This window comes from Meleagris gallopavo, chromosome 10 (assembly GCF_000146605.3).
Source record: "Meleagris gallopavo isolate NT-WF06-2002-E0010 breed Aviagen turkey brand Nicholas breeding stock chromosome 10, Turkey_5.1, whole genome shotgun sequence".
NCBI classification, from domain to species: Eukaryota; Metazoa; Chordata; class Aves; order Galliformes; family Phasianidae; genus Meleagris; species Meleagris gallopavo.
Window position 1 is genome coordinate 11,605,346 of NC_015020.2, and position 19,998 is coordinate 11,625,343.

Genomic DNA, 19,998 nt, shown 5'->3' on the forward strand with positions numbered 1-19,998 from the left:
TGGGGAATCCAGCCCTTCCCTGGGACTCGTATTCCTGCAGGCTGCCAGCCGATCCCACACTCTCCTGCCCTGTGTTTTATCTTGCTGGTGATAGTTTCCTGGCTGTGATGCTCCTGTGGTACTGGGACCAGCTGCCGTGTGAAGACACACGCGTGTGTGGGGCGCAAAGGTTGTGTGTATGAATGAGTGAAAACTCAGAGCCTAACGCCATGTTTATCTCACAGAAGAGGAATTTTTTGATGAAGCCTCGCAAAATCATCCGTCATCCCCATGTTGTTCTGGCAGCGGTGTTGCCCACGGGGATGCATCCTGCCCATTTCTTAGGGGCGTGGGGGATTTGCTTCAGATGCATGTGAACAGAGCCCCTGGGCTGCCTTTGCGGAGCTGAAGTCTTTGTTCTGATAAAAGTTCTCTGCTGCTTCATATTTCCAAGCTGTTGCTGCAGCAGCGGTGCTGTGAGCTCTCAGCAGCTGAAGAAAAGCTCTTGGTTGTTTCCTGGCCTCCCCCCGCCCCCCAACCTTTGCATTAACATCTGGATGGAGATAAACGCAGGCGGGCTGCTTTCACTTGCTTTGACTCCTTTGCAGCTTCAATGGAAAGATCGTTTCTAATTTGGAGGAGCAGTGGCACGGATTGCGCTGGGGTTTGCTCCCCACATCCCTCCCCAGACAGCAGTGTGTTGAGAACATACTCTGCAAACTTGGCACAAGCAGGGGGAGTGTAAGTGAAAGCTAATTGGAAGCAGCCCTAACTTACACTCTGCTGGAGCTATTTACAATATCTTTCATGCGGTGACTTATTGAGTTATTTGCTCAAAGGGGAAAAAAAAAAGCCAACGCTGCTTATTTATAGCAACAGTGGTAACCACTGATACATGAGCTGGCTTGGACATGGAAGCATCTGTCCTGGTCAAACCTTGGGCTATTAATTCACATCCGTCACCCCCCAGCCCTGGATGTGTCAAAGCACAAAGGTGTCCGTTGTAAATGTTGCTGTCTGGGTGTCCCATCTGGGGACAGGAGCCCTTTCAGACCTTTCTCCGGGCTCCTGTCTGAGGTCCTGTGCCATGGTACCGTCTCGGGCTGGTTCTCCAGCAGCTTCCGTGTCATGCTGTTTCATGCCTGGTGGGTGCTGGTCTTCCATCATTGATAGAACTGTGGTCGTTGCTTGGTTTTGCTCAGTGTGAGCCAACTGGATGGAGGTGCTGGCTGGTGCTGCATCGTGTCATCGTGCCCTGTTGCAGGGCAGGGCAGAGGGAGCACTTCTGAAGGAGAGAGGGATGTGCACATCCCACACTGGGTGTTGGGCTCGGTTTCATGCTTAGATGGTGCCCTGAGGCGGAGGGGTTCAGCTGGGGGTGCTTTTGTGCTGTCATCTCTCCCATACCCAGATTTATTTCAGTGTAGGAGATATACAGAAGCCTCTAAGCCAGCCCGTGGCTGTAAATCCCCACAGACAGCCTTAGTCCAAGGTTGGGCCTCATGCTGGGTTTGGGTTGATGTCTTATGTGGATCCTGGCCATAACTTCCATTGTTCCCAAACCCCCACATGGTGAGTTCGGAGCCGTGGCTCCCATTCATCCCTGCCCTGCCCATCCCCAGATCACAGGGCTTTATTTAGGCCCAGGAGCACACGGTGTATGTGAAGTATCTCCCTGCTGGCCTATCTCCACGTCACCCTGCTTTCCTGGCTCTTGGTTCCTGCCCTGCCTGCCTCCCCCTGACTTTGTTGTTATTTTTTCAGCCCAGCACTAACACTTTTGATGTTCCCAGCCTCCCATCGCTGAGCATCTCCTGCAGCACCAGCCCCGTGCCTTTCATTACCGCATTAACAAACTCGAGTTGTGCCTAACGAGGACGCCTCATACGTTATGCTAATGATCAAGAGACATGTTAATGATATTTTAGAAGCCTAATTAGTGGAATATATAACTATATGCAATTTGGTAATGGACTGTGACAAGAAGTTGTTAAAAGGGGGCTTGACAAATCCAGTTGTATGTGGCCTCAGACAACAGTTGCTGGAAGAGATGAGCAGGAGCGGGGCTGCGCTGCCTGGCCGTGGCCAGGGGCTGGGCTTGGTGCCCGTCAGCCTGACTGACACAAGCTGCTTTGTGGCTCTAAATTTCCCATTCTGCTTCTTGAACTGACGTGACCAAAGCTTCAATTTATGGGCACGGTAATTTTCTCTCTCCATCTGTCGATAGCTGCACGCATACGTATAAAATACAGTTGGGCTGCCTGCGTTGGATGTGCTGTCCTCCACCTGCGAGCGGGCAGAGGGCATGGAGCAGCACCACGTCTTGCATGCTGCCTGTGAGCCATCAATGTCACCTATTGGCAGCCCTTCCCGAGGTGCACGCAGTCACGGAATCACAGGATGGCTTTGGTTGGAAGGGACCTTCAAGATACTAAAGCATCACCCACCGCCATGGGGGGCTCCCTGCGTGACCTGGGGCTTCCCTTAGGTCAGCAAGGGGACTGCTCTCCTTTGAGAGCAAATGGTTAACAGTGTTAATTCCTGTTGCTCGTGAAGCAGCTCCAATTAGTAGATCTTGTTTCATGATATCAAGCCTAATCTTTGTCCTTTCTTAATGACTTCACGGTTTTCCTGGCTGTATCCTGAGGGCTGCGCTGTTTTGTTGCTTTGTGCATCTTCACACGCGGGGCTTCTCAACCTGACCTAAAATCGAGATTTTAATACAAATACGTTCTCATTTAAACTCTCACTACTTTGCATGCCACTTCTCTCTGGCAAGGAGACACTGAATTGAAGGGACGTGGGAAGATGTATGTGGCCTTTCTAAGAGCTTCGGATATCTTTGGAGGCATTTCTTGGTTTTGTTTAGGACGAGAGATGATGCACCAGAGGAGCTTCAGATTGGATATTAGGAAAAACTCCTCCAAAAGAGTGGTTGGGCACTGGCACACTCTGCCCAGGGAAGTCACCATCCCTGGAGGTACTACAGAACCGTGGAGACGTGACACTGAGGGATGTGGTCAGTGGTGGGGATGGGTTGGGGTTGGACTTGGGGATCTGAGTGGTCTCTCCCAACCTTAGTGATTCTCTGATTCTGATCTGGGCTTGAGCTGAGTTAGCATCGCACATTTCTGCCCTTCAGCAAGGACTGCCATGTGCTGACCATTATGGAGCTTCTCCCCAAGGCACCCCTCGATGGGCTGGGTGCAAGGAGCAGGGTCAGCTGGTCCTGCTGGTATGGAGACATGCTTCTGTATGGGCTGTCTGTGCTCCATGGACCCTGGGCAGGGGGCAGGGACGGATCCGTGACCCCAACAGTAGATCGCTGCTGGTTTGGGCTGCTTAAAGTGTTTGAATTGGGAATTAGCAGCCTCTTTGAAGCTTGGAGAACTTTCATCCAGTTGGTTTTTCTTTTCCCTTCAAATATTTTTTTTATTTAAAAACGTTGAAATTCTTCTACTTATTTGGTTTTTTTCCCCCTTGCTAATAACTAAATTATAATGAGGCTCCCAGTGGGATCAAAGAAAAAAATCCACAAAAAAAAAACCAACAAACCCTCGCAGAAATTATTCCTCTTCCACCACCCCCCTTCTTTTTTTTCTCTTTCCAGTGAAATCCATTCTGCATAATAGCTCTTTGTCTTGCTCACAGATAGGCACGGGGGAGGCCAGGAGCCAGAGCTGAGCAGCAGGGCTGTGCAGAAGAGTTTGGGAGCTCTGCAGGTTGCTAGCTGTGCCCTGGGGCCATTACCCACAGGTGGCAGGGCTTGGTGATGATGGGGATCCAGGTGGTTAAGTGTTCTTTGTTCGGTGTCACCACCTCTGTAAGGGAAGATGAAACCTGGGGAGCAAGGAGCAAGCTGCAGTGCTGCACATCCTCCTGGCTGCAGCATCCCACTGGGGTCAAACCATCACTCAATTAAATGGCACCAAATTCTTGTTTCGGGGTGATGGCAGGCTGTGTGCCGTGAGCCACGGGAAACCTGGCTCTGTGTGTGAATACCACCCTGCCTGTTCAGTGCTGGGGCAGAGGGAGAACTGGGATGGCCCCCCACCGTGCTCACCACAGCCTCCCCATTGCTGGGCAGGTGCCATAAAGCACGAGATTCTCTCCACTCTGTGATTTTATTCCACAGATCAGGGATCAAAGCAGAGGACTACACAGCGACCATAAAATTAACTGCTTTTTCAATTTTACAATGCTTTCAGTGATAAAGAATCATATAAATTTAATATTAATTAAACACTTAGCTTTTAACCTCCTCCTGCATCTACTTTTGGCTCCTTGTTGGGGAAAAATTAATTGGGCATCTTAAATCTTGCGTTACTAAACGCTTTGACAAGGGGGGGGTTTCAAAAGCACTTAGAACTTGAACAGAATGTATTTGCACCATCCGTCCTTCCACTCACCTAATTGAAAAAGGGTGGGGGCAGGGAAGTGGGGGGGGGGGAAAGGTGGGTTTTATGGGTCACTTTCTTAAAAGGGATAAAAAAAAAAAGGGAAAAAGGCATAACTTATAGCTGCTCTTACAGGCCATGCTTTAATTCAATCCCCACCACACTTAACGCCCGGCGCAATGGAAGCAATTGATCTTCTATTACACACTGCCTATCGATCGGCGCTGCGTGCCGCCCGCTCCCACGTCGGGCACGCGGGGACGGTGCAAACATCAGCGTCTCTCTCCTTGCCTACTGCTCTGGTAATGTATGGTATTAGCTTCCCGGCCATTGGAACGTCGCTGCCTTTGGGGTAGAACCCAGCAAGCTGCTTTTTAGTGGCAAACAGCAACGCTTCATAAATGCGCGAGGAAGGAATTGCAAAATAGCTCCTTTGCCATCCAAACCGGAAAGATGCAGTGGGAGGAAAGCTCCTGGAAATCAGTAATGTTGCAAAAGACCTAAGGAGCACAGCGGAGAGCAAATTAGATGTGTTATTTGCAGCGTGGCTTGGCAAAAAGAGTGCAGCAGTGGGCTTTCTGGGCTGCGCAGCCACACTTGATAGAGCAGCAGAGATCTTAGTTCCTGTTCCTAACTGCCTATGGCATGTGTCTCCAGACATCTTATTAATATCAGTAAAACGGAGAGGGCTGTGGAACTGCAGGTGTGTGGGGCTGGGAGAAATTCTCCCTTCCTCCTGGAATCTTGTTAAGGTCCGTAACAAACTGGGGGATCTGCGGCTGCTGAGCGGAGATTGGTGTTGGCACCGTACCTCTGTGGAGATGTATGGAGGCTCAAACAACTCCAGGATGCCGGGTGGAAGCAGATCTGCTCATGGCATGAATTGCATTCTGCCTGTTTGGATCAGTTCTTTGCATAGCTCTGGAGCTCAGTGGTGTCTTTTGCAGAAGCACGATGGCAGCAGACCCTTTGCAGATTTCTCTCACGTGGGCTGGCTGCAAATTTTGGAGTGCAGGTCTATAGGTGTGCATTAGTGGAGCTGCACAGGTGCAGTGCAGCATCTCAATGGAGAGCAGCAGGTCGGAGGCACCCCTGCACCTGTTCTGTGGGTGGGCATTGTGCTCCAAGGCTGAACTACTACCCTGTGACTGCTGAGCAGCATGGAATTAATGATTAACGATCCCCTTGGCGTTCTTGTGTTTGAATTCAGATATTCTCCTCAAATTTGGGGGTGGTTAAATAACTATATTTATTTATTTATTCATTCATTTTCACAAAAGAAGCTCTTTCTTGCTAAGGACTCGGTGCAGGGTTACCTGATGGACGGTGTGGCTGGGAGCTGTATGGTGAACATTGGATCAGACAAGGTGTGAACTGAAGAAGCAAAGTCAGGAGCAGGTCCGTCCCCCATCCCATTCTTGGCCGGTTGTCTGCTTGTATTTCAGGTTGGATATTAGGAACTTTTTTTCTGAGAAAGAGTGGTGAGCACAGGCTGCCCAGGGAAGTGGTGGGGGGTCATTGTCCCTGATGTTCCAGAACCATGGAGATGTGGCACTGAGTGATGTGGGCAGTGGACATGGTGGGGGTGGGCTGATGATTGATTATGTTATTTTAGTAGCGTTCTCTAGCCTTAATGATTTTCTGGTTTTTAAGGGGATCTCATACTTGAGACTGAGCCTGGAGGGGATGCTGAATACCGTCTGGTTCAGCACACTGGTATGAGGAGTGACCAGTGAGAGGATGCTAAAAGGGGCATCCTCTGTGCAGGGCAGCATTCAGACATCAGCAGGGCCAGCAGGATCTTTCTGTAGGTTGTGATGCCAGCCCTGGATGGCCCCATGGAAAGCAGGGGGCTGCTCCTCTTTGTGTGCTCACCCTGACTCCTTCAGTTCGGCCTGGGACTGGGAAAAGAGCTGCTTTGAGCGCTTGATTGATCCTAAAATACCTGGGGCCGGATGGGTGGCAGTGGGGAAGGGCTGAGCAGCAAAGAATGTGCCGATAACTGAAGTCTCCTCTGAAGTTTGGTATTGGTACTTAACATGTTGCTTGCTTCCGTCTTCCCCTGAACACACAGGTGCTGCGCAGGGCCTGGCAGTTCCATAAATAATCCTTAGCTACCCCCAGTGCTCCATATGCAGCTGTGGAAGCGCTTTGATACGGTTTATCCTGCAGGATCCATACGAAAAGTCATTGAGAAACAGCATGGTGCCAGTGAGGGTTCTGTAAGTAGCCCTTTGTGCTGCGACTTGAGAGATAACACTAAGAGCAAAGTGTAGCAGTGCTGCTCCCCACAGCATTGGGCCAGGGAAGCACTGTGGGACTGCTCTGGGCTTCCCTCTCCCCAGCAGCTGCATTTTGAAGGTTTTAATGTCTGTAAGATTGCTGGCAGCAGAGGAAGGTCTCGTGGGTGTAGCGGTGCCCCGGAGGCACGGATTGAGACCCCGCTGCCGTACAGGGGATGCTACGACGGCACAGCTTCGCACGGCTGGGGTGAGATGCTGTGGGGGAGATGTGTTGAGACCTGGTAGGAGACCGGGAGGGATCAGCAGCTGGCTTGCAGCAGGGTGTTCTGCTGGTGCTAGGGGAGCTTCACCGATTCGTACCAGCTGGGACTCGTCTTGTTTTTCTGCTGCGTGCCTGAAGCTGTGTGCGGGCAGCAGCGCAGAGCTGCTGGTTTTGGCTTGCTATTAACCCCCTTGGTGACGTGTCGGAGCTGCCCGAGCTGTGCTCTCATGAGAAGCCTGTTCCTGTATGAGAAGCAGACATGGGGTGTGCAGTGTGGGTGTCGGGCTGGGGGCTGGAGGTGCTGTTACTGCATCCAAGAGCCAGGCATTTCTGCAGGGCTCTTTGTTCCCGCTGCTCCCTTTGCTCCACTCAGCACATCCCACACCCTTCTTTCGTTTTGATGTTCTGGTGGTGCCGGGGCTATCATTAACCCTGCCTGCTGGCTTTCTCCCTGCTGCTCTCAGGCTGAGGCCCGCAGGCAGGCGCAGGGCAGTGCTGGTCACTCTGCCAGCTCTGGCAGTGGGAGGAGAGAGTCTGAATTTGGGTCAGTCACTGACCAGTGCTCCTCAGGGAGGGTCTGATTTCAGTGCCGGGTTATGTTCACAGAGGCTCACTGCTGGCTTGCAACATGGGCAGGATCTCTCATTACCTGCTCCAGCTTTGGAAAATTAACTCTGTGCTTGCAGTTTGCTCTGGGGAATTTTGCAGTCTTTTGCTCTTAATTCACTGTGTTTTCTCTAGCTTCTCCCTGTAGTGGGCTTACTTTTCCATGAAAGTAAGCAAAAGGACGAAGGCAGCAGACAGAAGAAGGTGGCTGTGGAAGGGCTGATCCATCAGCGAGGGGATCAGACCTACCTGCAGACATCAGGAGGTGGGTGGGAGCGGTGCACGCCGTGCCTGCCCATGCTGCTGCCTGCCCCTGGGCACGAGTGTGCACTCACACCCGGCTGTGTGCTGGCAGGAGGACCACAGCTGTGCCCTGGCCAATAAACACGTACGTCACAGAGCAATGCAGAGGCCCTGTGCTCGTGTTTTGGGCTCAAATCCCTCCCTGGTTTGTTTGGGAAAGGTGTGGAAGCAAGCTGGGCTCGATTTGCTGTTGGTGTGCTGCTTTCAGGGTCAGGCTGCTTTTGGATGGGGCTTATTTGCATGTATTGTTTTCAGCCCCTGTCCCCACTGGCGAGCTTGAGGTGGCTGTGGGGAGGGAGCGAGCTGTTTTTCTGGTTTGCAGCTGGCCGTGGGGCAGGGAACGACTCTGCTCTGCGTAGTTTCCGCTCCTTGACAAGTCGGTTTTATTCAGACCTGAAAGGGGAGTTGGAACCGGCCTCATCCCAGCATTGCAACACCTCCAGCCCAGTCTTCTGCGTGCTCCAGGCTGCCTGCCCAGCTCCTGCGTCTTCATCTGCGACCACCCCTGCTCCTCATCCTCCCCGTGGTCAGTTCTCTGCAGCCCTGACTGGCATAGCAGCGCTTCCATGCGGTATTTCCACACGTGGAACAGAAGGCCCCGTGCTGTGAGCAGAGCAGGAAAGGATCCCTGTGCCATCCCCGTGCCATCCGTGCGCCCTGCTGGAGCACAGCCCCATCCCCAGCCCATGGGGGCATCGCTGCTGTGTCCCCTGCCCTCTGCCCGCCTCCCCCCGCACACCCTCCTCCCCACTGTCGAAAGGAGGGGAAGAAAAGGAGGAACAACCATATGAAAAAAATGTTAATTTATTAATCACGGAATATATAGCAGTTCATCTGAAATGCTGTTGCTATGCCAACACCCTGGGAGTTTATTTTCTTAATCCAGGAGTGAAGCGTTTGGTCCCCCGCTCTCCTGCTGAGCTATTTGAATATGTTGCTGCCGCCGCCGTATCTGTTTAAAAGGGGGAAAGGAGGGAAAAAGGGGGGAAAAAAAATAAAGTAGGCTAAACCACCAAAGCAGTCAGATGCAAAGCAGTAAGAAGCCTTTCTCAGTACGACTTAGTAAAAATGACACAAATTAATATACTCTACTTAAACCAGACCAAGATTAATGCTTCTCTTTCAGAGCAGCTTAGTCCAACTGTCACTCGACAAGCGTTCGTTGGACAAAATCAACACTAATCAACATTTATTCCTCTCTTGCCCTTGGGTCTGAGGAGCGTAGAGCGGGCTGCGCCATTCTCCGGCTCGTCTCGCCACGCTTTTCACCCTCCATCCAGCTTCGCCATATATCACCCTTCCTCTCTGTGCTTCTGCTTGTACGGATCCACACGCTCAGCTATCAGGCTACATTAGAGGCATGATAGATTTTCTGTTTTAATTTACATCTATTATATTACAACATAACAGATCTTGATTCAGTGGAGACCAGTGTCTCCTGTAGCCACACTCTTTGGGAGGATTTCTGCATTAACTTATTAAGGCTAGTTAGAAAGTGGCTTCGGATGGACTCTCCTTCTCCTTTTCTTGCCTCTGTGTGCTGAGCTAAGCGTGGCCGTGCTCTTTGCCTGCTGGGAAGGGCTCACCTTCATGGGCCAGCCCACAGGGGGGTGATGAGTGTCCCCCAGAGCAGGTCAGGAGAACATAAAACGAGAGGTGACGGACTCAGGTTGTACTACAGAAGGTTCAGGTTGGACGTGAGGCAGAACTTCTCAGAAAGAGCAGAGATGCTTTGGCACAGGCTGCCTGGGAGGGGGTGGAGTCACCATCCCTGGAGGTGTTCAAGAAACCTGTAGATGTGGTACTTAGGGTTTGGTGGGGATGGGTGGATGGTTATCTAGATGGTCTTAGCATTCTCTTCCAACCTTAACGAATGATTCTGTGAACATCTGTCAAGGGTACTCCTGTTCCAGTGCTGGAGGAGGGCTCAGGCTGTGTGTGGCTGCCTACCCCTCTTAGGTGGAAGACTGGGGAGCAAGAGCCTGGCCTAGTGTTGGATCTCCCAGTATGAGGTAGGTGCTGATGTGCTTAGGATCTCTTTGCTCCTGTTCCTAGAGGCCAAAAAGCTGAGGTTGTTCTGTGTTTGGATGGGTTAGGTGGCACTGAATCAGGCAGTTGCCCTTGTAGGTGCTGTTCCTCTTCTCTGGAGGTCCAACACGTGACATGCACATTGTTGCTGCCCAATTTGTGTGCTGTTAGTGATGACCCAGAGGACCTGAGGACAGGATCCAGTTGGAAAGCAGAAGTTGGCTTCCCAGGTCAAACCAAAGCTTTGATGCTTTTGCTGTGTGCCCTGTGGCTCTGTTCTGCCATGGATCCTTTTAGCCTGTGTTGCTAATTCTAGCTTGAAGTTTCAGTTTCCTCTTTCTTCCTGCAAGCTTTGATATGGGGGTTTTCATTGTCCTCTCTTCCCATCGCAACCTCCGTCACATCACATACAGGCTGCTGGCAGCATGCAGGAGCATTCCCAGCCTGCTTGGAGCTGGTAGGATCTCTCCCCGCCTTCCTGTCTCCCTGCTGGTGTGAAGGAAGATGTGATTGATGCGGGCACTTTAGCACAAGTGCCATTTTCCAGGCCGTAGCTCTTGGCACTGGGAGTGCTGCCGGACCGGAGCAGAGGGAGCTGCAGGCAGCCTGTGTGTGCCGGGCGCTTTATGATGCGCTGGGAGGGGAGCATTGCATCCCTCCCCAGCCCTTAGTGCTCAGCAGTAAAGTAAATGATGCTTAGTATAACTTTGCACTTAGAAGACTTGCAGCTCAATTTGAACAAAACCAAAACTCTGGGAACAGGAGGGGCTCTGTAGCGAGCCACCTCATTAATTTTAACAGAGGGAGGAAGGAACACTGCGGTGGGGGTGCCAGCAGCCCAGGGGATGGGGTGGGCTCGGGGCAGACCTTGTTGGGGAGCTCTGGCTGCTTCGGTGACTCGTAAATTACCAACCCCAAACAATGGTCTTGGGCAAAAGCTGCGCTGGGGAGCGCTCGCTCCAGGGCTCCCTGGGTCTGCTGTGCTTTGCCAGCCCTTCAGGGAGGTTTTTGGAAAGGAGATAAGGTGCCCAGGAATGAAAGCTGTTTGTGAAATACTTGGAAGATGGAAAGAGCTATAGAAGTGCTTTAATTAATAGGGACTGGCTAATTTAATGTTCTGCCTGGACATCATCTCTGCTGATATATATAGGAGGAAAAGCACCTCCATTAGTGCTAGGGAAAATCGTTCCCCCTCCTGTGCTGGGAATAAAGGAGCCAGATTTATTTCTCTTAATTGTCTCCAGAAACTGAAGTCCAAACGTCCCTGCATCTTGGATGTGTCTGAGCCAGCAAAGCTCTGCACAGAGCCTTTGCTCCCAATAGCTTCCCTCCTACCTTGCAGGGACCTGTGACAGGGACCAGGTTTGGGGCCAGAACAACCCGTGGGCTCTTACAGAAAGCTGTGTGGGTCTGGAGCACACAGGACGCTTGCAAAACTCAGAGGTTCACATGCTTCCCGTTTGCAGCCTGAATGTTTTGTGTTGGGCTGGGTCTGTGCTGCTTTGAATGGCTGCTGCTGCAGTGAGGGGCTTTTTAATGACACCTCTATTGCAGAAGGACTTGCTTATATTTTGCTTTTCATTGCTGTAGGTCCTCTCTTTAGTCTTTTAGGCACCAGTTCTTGCAGCCATATCTCCAGTGCTGGTCAGCACAGCTCTCCCAGCCTCTCCTCCCTGCCTGCAGCTAGCAGCCTGCTCTCCACACTCCATATATAGCTTGCAGGGAAGTTGTTGGAGCTGCTGCCGCTTTGTGTCCAGCTTTGGATGTGTGCTGCTCACCGGGAAGCCAGCGTGTTCCCTTCGCCTGAATATGGTGTTGGGACCTGCCCAAGGCTGAAGGGACTGGCCTTATATGCATCGGAACATGCTGTTTCTCTATAGATGTTTTTGTAAGGGCCCTAAACGTTTGCTGCGCTGTGGGTTCATGGGGAACTTCCAGGAAGCATTATATCCCAGCTCCATCTCCTGCACGCTTGGGTGCAGCAGGATGGGGGACTGAGGGCACAGAGAGCCAGCCCCAAAGCACAAAGCCAGCCTGGAGCTTTCCAGCTGCTTATCCTGGTTGCTCTGTGTGTGCTGTGCACACAGGGTGACACCAAAGGCAGTAGGTGTACCCAGCAGAGCTCGATGAACACCCTCCTGCCAGGGCCAGCTGGCCGCCGTGCTGCATTTCGGAGATGCTTTGCCCTGCTGCTGAAAGAGCAAAGGAGAGATCCCTCAGGAGGAGGGTCAGCTGGCAGCCCTGATGCTGCTGTGTGTCCTGAGCCTGAGCCAGCCCCCAGGACTGCCTGTGCCTCAGTTTCCCCAGGATAAAAATGATGTTCGGTCCCTTTTGAGCCATCTGTTTTCTTTCGAGCCATGCTTAGGAAACAATAAGGGAGTCCTTGCAGTGCATTGGCGTGGTGTGGAGGGTTGGGGAGAGGTCCCAGCCTTAGGTCCTTAGTGGTGCAGAGCTGGGACTGAAGCAGCCACCCTGCAGAAGGCACCCTGACCCTTCTGTGCATGGGGACCACCCAGAGGGCAGCAGCTGGCCCCGAACCAGAGATGCTGTGGTAACTTAACAGCACCCTGCAGGGAGAAGCAGTGCTATAAAGAGGTACTGATTTAAACAGGTATTTAATGGGCTGGGGCTGCTCTGAGGTGTCTTGCAGGCTGCTTAAAAGCTGCATGCAATCCACCTTAATTGTCTGCCCTTACATGTTCCCAAATTGCCAGGATCATGTTCTCTGATGAGCCTCTGGCCAGAGGCCACAAGGATAACAGGTGCCTCCAGCAGGAGATGAGCCAACCCCGAAAGGCGTCCAAGGGCTGGGCCAAGGGGACCTGGGAGCCTGGCAGCAGGATTTGCAATGGGGTGGACGCGTAGGTCACAGGGGCTCCTCCGGTTTCACCCGAGGCGCTTTAGGGCCTGGTGACGCTGCACGAGGTCCCTGTGCAGCCAGCACATGATGTCCGTCCCTGGAGAAATGGGTTGGACACCAGAGAGGTGCTAAAGGCCACGCGTTTCTCCTTCCCTGTAAGACAGGGCAGGGACAGGCCCTCCTGTGTGGGGGGGCACAGAGGGGGCTGGAGACTTCATGTGCTTGTGGGGTGAGGTTGGCTTTGTGGGTTACCTGGCTCTGGCAGTGGCCTGGCCGTGTCCCTGTGTCTGAAAGGAGCACTGGGGGAGCTGGATGGAGGTTTGTGAAGCCAGATTGCCAGCTGGGGATGTGGGGAGCCCCAGAGACACCGCCAACCTGCAGGGGGCCAGAAGGCAAGCTTTCTGTCGCTGTGGCCTGAGCTTGGGTTGAACTCGTGACCCAGAGATAAAAGCCCGGCTCCTCCCTGCCTGGCTCCAGTGCCCCTTTCCTCCAGTTGCCCAGGCTCTCAGGCTTGCATCCAGCCTTACAGTGCAGAAAGGTCACCAGTGGCCATCCGTGCCCGCCGTCTGCATCCCCTTCCACCTCAGGCTTTAACCACAAGGCCATCTGGCTCCACTGAAAGCCTCCTCCTCTCCTCCCTCATCCTCTGCTCCCCACCCAGCTCTCAGAGTGCAAAGATGTGCCAAAGTAAACGCTAGTTGTCCTTTGGCTTTCGTGGGAGCTGCTGGGGAGCCCTGTTGTGGGGGTGGCTTCATGAAATTCACCTGGATTTGGGGTTTATAGGGTCGTGGGAGGGCTCAGCAGAGCAGCATAGGGCTGGGCGAGGGCTCCATGTGTGTCCCCTCCCTGCCCACTCCATGGAGGATCCGTGGAGCTGGGGAGGGAGGAGGGGGTCTGCGAATGTCCGTTATATCTGCCGTTAATTTCGTGATTGGAAACGAAGCAACAAAGGGAGGTGGTGCAGCGTGAGGATGGTTTAACCTTGATAAAACAGTGATTTCACCAAGGATGATGTTCTCCCATCTATCTTCATCCATCAAGGCGCCGCTGAAATATGCTGATGAAGCCTGTGGATAGGAGTACAGTGCAGTTAAATGGGGCGTTGCAAACGCTCTCTGCACCCCTGTGACAAGGTGGCGTTACTTACTGTCCAAATTTAGTGCAGGGAACAGCACGAGAGCTACGTTTTGCTCTGGGCTGGGGCAGGATGCAGCCAGGGCCACAGCCCCTCTGCAGAGGAATTGGAGGTGGCAGTGGCACCTGGGCGCATCCCTTAATTTTCCCTTTCTATTCAATTGCCACTGAGAGTCATGAGCGCAGAAGCAATAAGCAAATTCAACTTCCCTGTGCAGTTGTCTTCCCCTCCCTAGCAGATGGAGAAATGTGATTGTGGAAGGGGTCTGCTTTGCAGGTAAGGAGGTGGTTGTGCTGGCTTTGGTTGAGCATCAGCTGGAGGGTCTGCTCAGTGAAGGAGCGGGGGAGTTGGGGAATCCCAAGGCTTTATTTGTTTGGCTCCGTGTGTTGTGCCTGGGTGTGCTGTGTCGGAGCAGCAGTAATTAAGCTTTATTTATATGGGGTTTCCCAGCTTACGGGGTGGGAAGTCTGTGTACGTGGGTTTGAGTGCTGTGTGCGAACTTGACATCGAGTTGGGGGATTAGCAGCACAGGCCTGTGCACTGCAGTCTTTTTTGGTCATGGGTCTAAAGCTGGTTTGCTGGCTGCAGGAGGGAGATACGAGGGTAACTGCGGATAGGTCAGCAGTAATTGAGCCCTGTAACCCAAGCTGCTGCCCTACCTAGCCCTGCTGGGAATGGTGGCATTCTGCTGGCATTATGGTGTCGTGTGTGGCTCCAGCTTTTCCAGTCTGGACTGGGAGTTGCTGGTGGCGTGGGGCCATCCCTGGGCTGAGGAACTGAGGGCTCAGTGCCCTGTCCCAGTGCAGGCATTGCTGCTCCAGCCAGCTCATCCTGGTGCAGTCAGGTTTTCTTCCAAGGAGTGTTTCCAGCAGGCCTCCTTCCCAGTTCATGCTTGCGACGAGGTAAACCTGTCTGCAAAGCTTCTGTGATCTCCAGGGCTCTGACGCAGCTGTGGAGCTCTTCTCCATAAATAACCCAGACAGGCTGATGCCTCCTGATGGACAAGATGGTGAAGGTTTGAGAGCCCTCCGGACCCGGAGGTGGCTGCTGCAGGATCATCCCCAGCTCAAACAGCTGCCTCAACAGCACAGATACTGCACAAACTTTCAGCCCATGGGACTTCCCCATCCCACCAGCAAACTCGCTGTTTATGGCTAGCTCAGACTTTGTCACAGCCTCCCTTGTGTGACACCCAGGACCTGGAGGCCAGGGGGACAGGTTGCTTCAGGGCATAGCTCGCCAGCTTACAGCAAAGCTGTTCCTTCCCACCCTTCAGCCTCATGTGTTCCCATTCTCCTATTGCTGCTTCCAGTCCTGATGCATTTGGGAGCATTTGGGGAAGAAAAAAAAAAAAGTTGACAAAAGAAATGAATTATGCATAAGGAATTAATTTCCTTGATGAATAGGGACTTACAAACTCAATTGCCATTCGCTTTCAAGGGATGCTTGGGGGAGTGGTGGGAGGGAAGAAAAGCTGAGGATGGAGGGAAGGGTGAGTGGCTGAGCCTGGAAGTGTTCCTGGCCTTTGAGTGGACTTCTGGAAATAGCCTTTGGTCATTTAAACCGTATGATGGGTCCCATATTCCCATTGTTGTGTGGGGTTCTTCACTGGGGGGGAGAATCAGGGTGGTGAACATCCAGCAAATCTGGCAGTGCATCTGACAATGAGTGCCATCCTTTGCTCAGAAGAAGAAGAAAAAAGGGCCAGATGGAGATTCTGCTGTTTTCATAAGAAGGGAAACTGAGGTATGTGTTGAGGCCGGGTCCAAATCAGGAGCTATGACAGGAGCAGAGCTATGGGCTCCTGTGTTCCAGAGGTTTGGCTCCTTCCCCTCCTGGGTCCTGCTGTGTCCTGGGAGCAGAGCCAGCAACCGGGAGCATTAAAAGCACCAGAGTGAAGATTCTGAAAGAGAGCCATCTGGAAACTTTATCCAGCCAGAAGATGTTACCCCAAAGCCAAGGAGAGAGCTCAAGCTCCTGATGGGGTGAGCATATCCATCTCCCCAGCTGTCTGTCTGGCATTCGGCAGATGAGCTCTTGTGCTGTGTACTGGTGTGGACAGGAGGTCTCCTTTCGTGGTGGTGTGATGGGACAGTCAGTGCTTTGTAGGAAAGCTGGCTTTTGGTGGCAGTCACTTTTGGATTGAGAAGCATTTCACTTTGCAGAGCATCAGGGCCCCTGCGTCCCAACTGTCCCTGGCTGATGCATTTGGGAAGTGGCGGGTGAGAAGGCATGGAGCAGAGCTGCAGTGAACCTCACAGTCATCCCAAGATGGAGTAGAGTTCATGCTGGGAAGGCCAGCAGCTCTTGTCTTCCTTCAGATCTGGTTTCTCAAACCTCAGCATCACCAGATGAGACTGGGAGAGAAGGAAGCTGGGGCACTTGTGCAGTGCTGCCTCTGTGCAGAGCCTGGGCTCACGCCCAGCCCACAGGGAGGAGGTGGTACGAGTGGGGCTCCCAGCTCCATGAGCCAATGGAAGGGGCACGTGGACCCTGCTGGGGTGGTTTAATCGCTCATTTTCTTTCCCTTCTCCATCTCCCCCACCCTTTCGCTTTCCCAAGCACAGGGCAAAGGGGAGCCGCGGAAAGAGGGCTGTGGAAGCTGTCGCTTTGCATTGAGAGGATGGGGAAAGGTCTCTACCTGCCTTATTTTGTCCCTTTTGCTGTCAGCGCTGACAGTGCTCATGTTTATTTCATCTGGCGTGGCGGCTGTCTCGTTTCCCTATCCTCCGATGTCATTAGCGCGCTGAGAGCGGGCCCTGCAGTGCTCAGCCTAATGAATTCCGCTGTGGCTCTTCTCTCCCCACCTCGTTACCAAAGCTCAAGGTGTCAAATTAAACCTGGCCTGGGAAAGGAGAGCGAGAACAAGGCGTGAGGGGAGGCGGGGAGGGGAGAAGGGGGGCACCGCGTGTTGTGGGGGTTCACTGCCTTCCAGGTTTCCCATTTTCCAGCTGCTTTTATGTTTAAGCTGTTTCCTGTGCAGCTGGGATTTCTCCTTGAGGCTGGGCTTGGGATGACTTTGTCCTTGGCCTTGGGTGCCCTCCTGATGGGGATAAAATGTGCAGAGACCTCCCGGCCTTGCCAAGCGTCATCACAGCAGCAGGCTTCATCCTTGTCCCTGGCTGGCTTTGTAGATGTGACCTCAGTGGGCAGAGAGAATGTGTCCACGGGCTTCTTCCTTTCTCTGTCCCTAGATCCACAGCTCGTGGTAGGAGGAGACTCGTTCCCACTTAAAATCCTAGAGATCTGCGGCGGCAGAGAGCCAGCTGCTCCATTCTGCTTGTGCTGAGCCAGCTGCACTTCATTAGCTGTCCTCTGCGTTGGTCAGAGCGGCCGTGTTGGGGGTTTGGCTGCACCACCCTGGCTCTCAGGGCTGCTGTTGGCAGGAGATGAAGACTCCAGCTCTGCCTCCAGCTGCTTGGGCAGGCTTGGAGTGGGAGGAGGAAGACGAAGAGGGGGGAATGCCAGACATGGGTCTTTCCATCTCCACGTATCCCACGTGAGCCATTAGGATGGATGTGCTCAGAACCCACGGGCTCCTGTCCCCAACCCTGGGGATACTGGCGATGGCTTTTACCCACCCGGGGCACAGCTTGGTGTGACAGGAGGTGAGGAGCAATTTCACGTGCAATTGGAACTGCAAAGGGAGAGTGGAGGGAGCCGCGATTTAATCACCTCGGCTGGCCGTGGGCCAAGACCACCAAGGTTAAAACACCTCTCTGATGCAGGAGGTGCCAGGGGAGTATTAATTGTCATAATTCATCAAGCACTTGGCACCTGGTGGTGTGCTGTCCGTGCGCTGTCCTGGCATGCTGGGTTGGGGTCAGCATTGGGTGGGGACATTGGGCAATTTGGAGACTTTACTGGGAAGTGGGTTAAACCTGGTGTCTCATGGGGCTGTGGTGCTAGGGGCTGGCAAAGGGAAGGGCCTCCAGAGCCACCTGTCTGAGGGTGAGCATGGGAAGATGTCAGGTTTTGTCTGCGCAGGTTGGTACATGGACTGGATATGGGTTCAGACCCAGCCCGATTCCCTCTCTGGCCTGGCCTCGCTTGCTTCTTGGGAAGAACTTGGGCAGGATGGCCCTGTACTGTGGCAGCTTGCTGGCTGGGATACCTGGCATGGCAAAGAGGTCTGAAGAAGGAGTTAAGTGATGTGAATGCTTGCTAGAGGAACAGTCTGTGATAAAACAGGAATATTTTCCCTGCGATGCCCTGGAAAAAAAGGTGGGTGAGAAAGAAATGCAAGTATCTCCTTGGGGATGGCTCTTTGACCAAGGGTTCGGCCTGCTGAAAGAAAGATTCCCTGTGTGTCAGAAAGGGGTGAGCCCAGAATGGACTCAGTGCGAATATCAGTCTGTTACATGGAAATATTGCCACTTTTTTCCTACCATGGGAAGCATTGAAATGCAACCAGTTGTTCCGATTTAAGCAGTTTATATTGTATTCTCTGTTTGCTGGAGGTAGTGTTGTAGTAGGGAAGTGAAAGGCTGGTGTGAGCTGTGCGTTGGTTGGGAGAGCTGGAAGCTGCTGAGTGGAAATTACCTCCATGACACAGGGTTCTCCAGGTGGTTTGGGCTCTCAGTGCCACATTGACTGACGCTGAATGCAGCCCAGGAGGCCAGAGAAGTGGAAAGAGCAAAGAGGAGCAATGGGTAAGGCGGGACCCTTCCCCAGTGTCTCCAGTAAAGCAGGGATAGAGCTGGGTGATGCTCACTGGAGTTGGCTTATCCAGCCACGTGGCTGCTGTTTTGCTTTGGATCGCAGGAGCAGGGTTTGCATTCAATAACATTTGCTGGCTCTGTACTGATTCCTGTTAATACGAGAGGATTATTGTGAGATCCTCCTCATTAGCACAGCGATGTGGTGCTTCGCTTCCCAGCTACCTGTCTCAGGAAGCACGGGGTCATGGCAGTCAGCGATGCTAAGTGCAGAAGTGCAAAGCTGCTTGCATGGTAGGGTCCAAGGCACCCAGCAGCATGCCTCAGTTTCCCTGGTGTTGCAGAGGTTGATGTGCGTTTGCTGTGGCTCTGTGGTACAGTGGAGACAAGTTCATTCAAGCACATTTGAAGTCCTCTGATGAAAAGCACTGCAGAAGGACAGAGGCTTATTAATTGTTGTTGAGAGTATCTGTCAATCCAGCATGAGGAGCTGCTTGCTGAATTTCTGCTCTTTCCGGCTGGAGGAAGATAGTGACAGTATTGAGACAATCGGAATGGGGCTGTCATTCTCATGGAAATCAGTCCTGCAGGCTGAAATCCTCCTGGTTTATAGGAGCTATATCCAGGTTGTGATGAGAAATAGCTGTCCTGGTATGTTCCTGTGAAGGCATGGTTGTTGTTGATGGTCGCCCTCCTTTTCCAGGAACTTGCTGCTCTTTTGTCCTCTTTTCCCCAGCAGTGAAGGATGCTTGTTGGCTTCAGCTGCTTAACTTTCTTGTTAGACTTGAAAGCTGCAGGTGATAATGGGGAGCTGTCATCGTGCGTGCAAAACCAGGATGCTCTTGGTGGGTGATGGGCTAGTGCTTGACTCATGCCCAGGCTCAATGACTTGGAAAACTTGGGTTTTATTGCTCTGGAGAGGCTTCTCTGCAGGTATGCTGTACCTCAAAGGCTTCAGCACTCCTTGGAGCAGGCTCCCATGCGATGCACTCGGGCTGCGGCGCCGTGCCCGCTGCTGTTGAGCTGATGGGTCGCTGCCAGCCCAGATGGTCCGCGGGCCAGATTTCCTTGGCTGGTCAGCTATCAGCAAACCAAACGGTGACGGCTTGTATGTCCTACAGCAACTCCATCTGGCAGAGCAGGGGCGGCATCCCAGCTGTCTCAGCTTGACGTCAAAAATCACCCACGGAGCTTCTCTGCGGGTTTGTAGCTCTGGTTGAGGCTCTGTGCTTTCTGTATTCTTCTGATAAAGCTGTTGATGGGCTCTGGTCTCTCCGGCCTGAGCTGGTGTGGAGATCTCCCTTTGCTTTGCAGGTTGGGAGAGATCTAGGAGATTGTCCTCCAGTGATCATGGATGGTCCGAGAGAAGGTCGAAGCAGCTCCCTTCACCCTCTCTGATCTCCAAGACATGGGATAAGGTTGCCCTCTATTTCCCTACAGCCCCTTGAGCCTAAACTCCTGCTGTGTGAATGCTGCCCTTTTCCTTATGACTTGGGGAAGGAAGTGCAGGATCCTGCTGGTGATGGT

At 52.8% G+C, this 19,998-nt stretch overlaps 1 protein-coding gene across 1 annotated transcript in view; it reads left to right on the forward strand.

Annotated features, from left to right (window-relative positions):
• Nucleotides 1-6,508: 6,508 nt before the first annotated feature.
• The window catches only part of PBX1 (PBX homeobox 1), a 56,493-nt gene continuing 43,003 nt past the window's right edge, over nt 6,509-19,998 (forward strand). Inside the window, exons 1-2 of the mRNA XM_031554971.1 lie at nt 6,509-6,598; nt 7,623-7,752. Coding sequence (XP_031410831.1) covers nt 6,509-6,598; nt 7,623-7,752 — 220 coding nt within the window. The remainder of the gene's footprint in view (nt 6,599-7,622; nt 7,753-19,998) is intronic.